At 42.8% G+C, this 6,677-nt stretch overlaps 3 protein-coding genes across 3 annotated transcripts; all 3 read right to left on the reverse strand.

Moving 5' to 3' along the window:
* Positions 1-80: 80 nt before the first annotated feature.
* On the reverse strand, positions 81-1,387 carry SARC_08626 (hypothetical protein; the record flags this gene model as incomplete). The annotated part of the gene is made up of 2 exons (XM_014297390.1): positions 81-891; positions 1,298-1,387. 2 exons carry the CDS (start codon positions 1,385-1,387, stop codon positions 487-489), a joined length of 495 nt encoding a protein of 164 aa, XP_014152865.1. The 3' UTR covers positions 81-486.
* A 41-nt stretch (positions 1,388-1,428) lies between these two features.
* Positions 1,429-4,714, reverse strand: SARC_08627 (hypothetical protein; the record flags this gene model as incomplete). Its single annotated transcript, XM_014297391.1, has 9 exons — positions 1,429-1,488; positions 1,935-1,984; positions 2,450-2,621; positions 2,804-2,934; positions 3,204-3,352; positions 3,544-3,625; positions 3,709-3,943; positions 4,145-4,333; positions 4,529-4,714. The coding sequence occupies 9 exons, from the start codon at positions 4,712-4,714 to the stop codon at positions 1,429-1,431; spliced, it is 1,254 nt and encodes a 417-aa protein (XP_014152866.1).
* Positions 4,715-5,046: 332 nt separating this feature from the next.
* SARC_08628 (hypothetical protein) lies at positions 5,047-5,262 on the reverse strand (the record flags this gene model as incomplete). The annotated part of the gene is made up of 1 exon (XM_014297392.1): positions 5,047-5,262. A coding segment is annotated over one exon (216 nt), but the record flags the coding sequence as incomplete, so codon positions are not given.
* Between the last annotated feature and the right edge of the window lie 1,415 nt (positions 5,263-6,677).

Below are 6,677 nucleotides of genomic sequence, written 5' to 3' on the forward strand. Positions count from 1 at the left end.
ATGTGCAGCGACTGTGACCTCGATTGGATCCAAAGAAGTTCTGTGCGTTTGCGGTATAACCGTGTATACTGCACACCAGATATGCTTTCTGGACAAACGTAGTTTATTTGTCCCTTTATTACTTTCTGTGACGAACGTAGTAAAGAACGTCCCTTTACTACTTTCTGGAGAAACATAAAAAATGTCTCTGTGTTATATTCTGGTTTCTAAAATTTCTATTTTTGTGTGTTTTGGTTGACTTAGCCGCCGTAAGTTGCCCTGGGCAAAGAAACCAACTGATAGCCGACATCACTATATTATATACAAGATCATCTAAGGTGCGCACACTTTCATACAACTACGAGCAGCCCATTTCCGGTACATCAGTCAAACCTCGAAGTCTGTTTGAAAGTCCCCGTCCGCTCCGCGTATTCTCGAATTGTAACCCTCCTGCGTGTTGAGATTTTAATATCCGAGTTATTCTACACACTCCGTGTACACCTCTATCTATACAATCCGTCCGGTGGAAGATTCCTCCTTCCTGTTTGTGCAGAGCGGGCACAACTGACACGACACGCCCACAAACCCATCCGGACAACTACACATGGGCTGTAACCCTTCCGCGATGCACGTGCCCCCATTCTCGCACGGGTGTGAGGTGCAAGGGCTGACAGCGAGTTCACAGTGCTCGCCAACATAGTCAGCGGTACACACGCACACATTGTTTGCCTCGTCACACGACCCCTGTTCGAGTGGACTACATCCATAGCCGCAAGCGGAGCCTACGGTGACACATTGGTTAGAGTCGCATGTTTGAAATGCGTTGCATTGGCTGCACACGTTCTGATTTGCTTGGTCAAAGCTACAACGTTCTAAGAAGGGTTCGGCAGCCTCTGCGGGGGGTTCGTCCAGCTAAATAAAACAATGGCGAAAGAAACAAATGGAAGTGAGTGGTGTTGTCCATGAGATAGTAGAGAATATCCGATTTCGATTTACCACAACTGTGATAAAGCAGTCCACAATAAATAATGGGAGTGATTGAAGGCTGTATCTAGAGCATATCAGGTGTTAGTTCACCAATGCATGCTACACCACTTGTGATAGAAATGGTGCACAAGAAAGGATATGTGATTGCAGGCTGTATCTTCATGCACATATCCAGAATGACTGTCACGTAGAATATTGACAAGACGGTCAAGACACGTTCCACTTTTCTATAGTGCCGGTCAAAGGATTGTACATGATGCATGTACAACAGAGACATATAGCAATTCAGCACGACATGTACGTATACGTCGACAACAGTGGTAAGATTTACCATGGCATGCATGGTATCGACCGTACACCCCTCGACGAAACCGATGATATCCTGAGTACTCATCTCTGGACATTCAACCGAGTTGATCATGAGCTCGCATTTGGCTTTGATTTCCAGATCCAGCGGAGGGTTCACAATCGGTACATACACATGTCAAGTGCTGGCGGCATCAGCGGAGTGACCGGTGCAGACTGTGTTAGTGTAGATGAGAAAAGAAAAGAAAAACGCGTTAGTGATGGGGCATGTTTCCCTCCCCTACAGTGACTCGAGCTTCACTACGGGATGGTTTGAGCCCAAGCTGAAACCATCCTGTAGCCATGTTTGCAATATCGTAGGAATAGTGATCAAACGCCAAAAGCATGAAATCGGGCATCATAGAGGTTCGGTAAAATTAAAATACAGTTTAGTGGTATGACTGCCCTCGCGTTTCGCAAGCCATAGATCACACCTTCTATTGATTCGTTGGGGAAGAATCTTTACCAAGCACCAATAGCAGACCACTCACCTGTTAGACTAACACGAAATCTTACTTCTGACCATCTATAGTTCTAAGACACCATATCTGACTATGTGTAATTGATATATGAATGTCTTACAATACAGCCCACTAACTATAAATATAAGAAAAAGGACATACCCCAGGAATAGGCGTCGGAAGGGGAGAGCGCGGCTCCACCTGGGGATTGCCTGTCAAAGTATGATTTTAAATAATAGAAAAGGTGGTCAGATACGAATTAATGTAAAGAATTATGTGCACATTTACCATATGCACCACGACAGCACCCTTTCGACTATGAGCACAATGTACAGCAACCAGACTCTACAACCCCCCGATAGTCCACCAGGCGCACACTACAAAAGTGCGCGTTCAGTATCTTGCTGCACTCATTCACACTGGCACTCGTACCTTGATCAATACACAATACACACACATACAGTACATGGGCCAGAAGAGATCACGAGAAGTGCTTTGGTCATGATCTACGTTGCAAATACACACAGGCGGAGAGCGACAGGCCTGCACTAGGTAACAACATTCACATTTACACATGCTCCGTTGGAACCACCTCTTAGTTACAGGTACATCAGACCAATTATCGCCTTTACATACATCACTCGACGTGCCATATTTGAGATATAAAATACACTTACAAGCGGGCTCGAAGGAAAAGTTGTCCATGGTAACATCCGAATTTGGCGGCGGTACGTAATTGGAAGTGGTGACTTCTTTTCCCTGTACAACAGGTACCGTTGACGGAGTGGGGCTTGCTACTGGTTTCATGCCACCGTATGTAATCCAATCGTCTTCGGGAACGAGCCAATCCTGAAAACAGATTGGGTGGAGTAAGGAATTTAGAGAAACCAAAACAAACTCATCAATAACCAAAACAATAACAACAACGAAATAGGAAATGGGGATTAGTCGCGATACCGTACACGGGTATTGCTTTGCTCATGCATAACCCTATTGCAGACGTTTGTTTTTTTGTTTAGCACATATCATACCACAGCTAGTTCGGCCGCATTCGTGTTCTCGTCCGAGCCGTCGCCGTCGAAGTAGCCGCAGAGTCCTAGAAGCTTGTCTTGCATGGTGGAAGGCGCTTCGACATAGAAGTTGAGATACCTCCAGTGATTACCTACATGGTAGTGAACAATCACAGGTCTATCAATATACGTGGCTACTCTTAAGTTGGCAACCGATACGGCGTCAGTCAATCCAGTAACGAGTTTACGCATACAACCAAACTTGAATTGTAATACAATATCTATGGATTTTGATTGTTGCTTGCTTGCCGACGTATATCTGTTTAGGTTCCACACACGTCCAATAGGTATGCAACCCATACCCAGTTCACATACTCCTACTACAGTGAACAAACACGCGTAGCTGCAACGTGGTACCTACCATCTTTTCGTTCCTTACGGTAGAAGCCGGTAGTGCACTTCACACTCATGCCGTTAGGGAGATCGAAGACCACTACCCCTGGAGAATCCCGTCTGAAACCAATGGCTGACCCACCATCTGCTAGAACATCAACGTACACGGTGGGATCCCTGCAGTGCCCATGATAATTTATTCCGTTTGTGAATTTAATATTAAAGTACGTCAAGTTTAGTACATCAGCAACATTGTTTCAGAATTTGAACAGGGTTAGCCGATAGTTCTATAAAGCTACAGCATGGAAGTGGCGATCACACAATACATCACGCTGCAAAACCAGATTGTCGAGATAGTGCACACATACCAAATTTCATCATTGGATGTGCCCTGGTTCATGCTGAATTGTACCTCCGTGCCCATGTGTACCCAATGAACGTACAACTGGCCTGTGCTCCGATGTCATCGCACGGCTGGAGATATGTCTGTACACCCATATCACCAGGGTAGTCACGGAAAAGTGTGTACATACCCTGAGCGTACAAATCGAACCTGTTCCCATCGAACATTGTGTAATGTGGGTCTCCCCAGCCCATACATTGGACTCTGCCTGGTTCAGAGCCGCCTTTAGGACTCGAGGACGGGTCAATTACCGCCACACCCCCTGGCGCGAACTGATCATTGTTTCTTGGCTCCAATGTGATCCACATGGTACCCTCCACCCCCCGGTTAGAGACTAAATCCAGAATAGGTGCTACATGTACTCTCTATAAGAAATGAAATCAGCATAACCACATGAGATGAAATTCCAGCCCTCCTACCTCCTGTATGCAATTCAAGGTCTAAAGACTTGACAAGGTGCAACCCATAGCCACATTTAAGTCGAAATTGATAGTTGGCCTTCAGTATGCTATCCTTTTCCTAACTAATAGTCGACCGCAAAATATCAATAGGCGTGCTCAACAAACCTGTGGAGTTTCCCAATTCTCTGGCGTGAATACCAAAACACACTTGTCAACGCCAAAAATATACCCTCCTGCCAGGTTGAAGATATCGACGTAAACGGTTTCAGTAGGCTTTTCAGAAAGGCGCGCCTCAAAGTACTCTATTTCGGGCTTGCCGCTCACAGTTATTGTATTGTGTGTTGTTACCAGCACCTACGGATGCAGACCAGCACAGAAAAAAGCAAAAAAAAGCGACATATCTGTAAATCACAGCTCGTGCGTACCTTTGTAATAGCTCGTTGCATAGCAAACAAAGGGGGTTTGCGCTAGGTGACATCGAAATTTACAATGCTTTTCAAAAACTAGCGTACTTACTAGAAAATCATGCATGATGACACTCATGCACACCTCTGCAGTCATACTTGGGACCATATACTCCTCTGGGATAATAGTTATGGTGCCATCAGAGCCAGGTGGCATCCATGGCAATTGTGCTGCAATTTTCCCTGCGTGTTCGTAGTAGTTGACCTCGATGGCGCGAACGGATCCAGCCTCCATCCAGAACTGCCCAACTGTGCTCAAATGTACGCACATACTTTTATAAATGGGCGTGTTGCATAAAATGAAAACACAAATGCTATGTATGAAGCAAGGCGAGGAAATACTTCCAGTTGGACTAAAAGTGCATAAACCTACCAGCTGAAAAATAGAGAGAAACGTAAATTACACGAAACGGCAACTCTATACGGGTGATAAACTCTTTCTCGATGATACAAAACACCATATTACAGCATCGATCCTCGTATAGCATTTTTTTTCCTTTTTTTGGGGGGGGGAGGGGGGTTCGGAGGATATGCAGAAAAATCGAAACAAGGACTACATGCTATTAAAAAGGTGTACGTCACGGTCCAAGCGGACGTGCCGGACTACATACTTTGGGCCAATGTTTGCGCAGGGAGTTTGCAGCCATAGTCATCAGCAACCAGCTCGTTGTTCATGAAAGCCTTCATACCATCATCACTATACGTATACAATTCGTAGTATCCTGTACACGGAAAAATTATTCTGAAGGTCCAACGTATGAATATTTTGTCTAACATCTCGGGGGTGCTGTAGTGGAATCCTTCCGCGTCGATCGCGCCCTGGAAATGAAAAACGAATTGGGTTTGTGATAATTACTATTATGATTCATGCGGTTTAAATTATAAAGGCACATTCAGCACACGACAACGTCATTGTTGCATTGGGAGCAGTTTAACCTTGGAAAATTTTACGATCTATAAAAACAATCAGGAGTATAACTGTCATGCTATTCATTAGAAATTAGTAAGTTCTTGCATGTACAAAGTCACACCAATCGCCGACAAGTGGCACGAAAGTTCTTACCGATATGCCGTCGGGCAAAGGCACATCAACTCCAGAATCTACACGGTCATAGTGTATAGCTGCCAGATTCGGATCGGGTTGGTTGGTACCACATTTAGATGAATCTTGGTAGTATGCTCCTCGAGTTGTGAAGTGGGAAAGGGCCGACACATTGTGAACTCCAGTGTGACATACGATCTCCAAGGCGTGCGCTGTGTATGCAACTGCAAGGTGTACTATGATACGTGGTTCCAGGAGTGATACGTATATCTTGCTTAAGTTCAGCTCGAGGCTACTGGCCTCCACAAACACAAACCTTTTACAAAATCTGGCACCACTTTTCCACAAATGCGCAACAGATTGGGTTTATTACTTGTATACACCTGAAGTCCTGAACTGCCTGAACTCTGAAGTATGTTGAAATATGAAATATAAAATATAAAATGCAGGAAATAAAAATTCCACAACGCTGCGCTTTTGTTTTTTTTATAAATATTATTTAAACAAAAAAAATAAAATTAAAGAGTAAATCGTCTTTTTTTTAACGGGATGAGAAATTTTTGATTCTGATTCCGTTCAGAAAGAACATACAAAAGTACAATTTTGCATAGCCTTCGTTCTTTTAATTTTTAGAAGGCTATGAATTTTGGTGTATGTATGATAACTCGATATAATGATGGCCGCACCAGAAACTGAGCCAAAGATATCGAACTTGTATAATAAATGTGAATCTTTTGCAAATTTGGGTCTGCGGGCACTTTTGGTTGCAATTATTTTACTTACATTTCAGAGATTTCTGTGAGAAGTGAGTCATCCTTTCTCTGAAAGACACCAGTGACCACTGACCAGGTAGAGGGTTTCAAAGAGTTCACCAATCAGAAAAGATTACTGAAAGTGTCGCTACACAAGTATGAAAGAACGTTTATGCCTTGGAATTTGGATATCGCAGTTCCTTTCTGAACCCAAATTTTAATATATATATATATATATATTGTTTATATATACACATATATATTTATAATTATAAATATATAAATATATATCATTATATGTGTCTTTTTGCATATATATTTATATATAAATATATATATATGTATTTATATATACAAATAGACACATAATATATATATATATATATATATATATATATATATATATATATTATTATAGTACAATAAACACACACACACAC

Source organism: Sphaeroforma arctica (genome assembly GCF_001186125.1).
Source record: "Sphaeroforma arctica JP610 unplaced genomic scaffold supercont1.793, whole genome shotgun sequence".
NCBI classification, from domain to species: Eukaryota; class Ichthyosporea; order Ichthyophonida; genus Sphaeroforma; species Sphaeroforma arctica.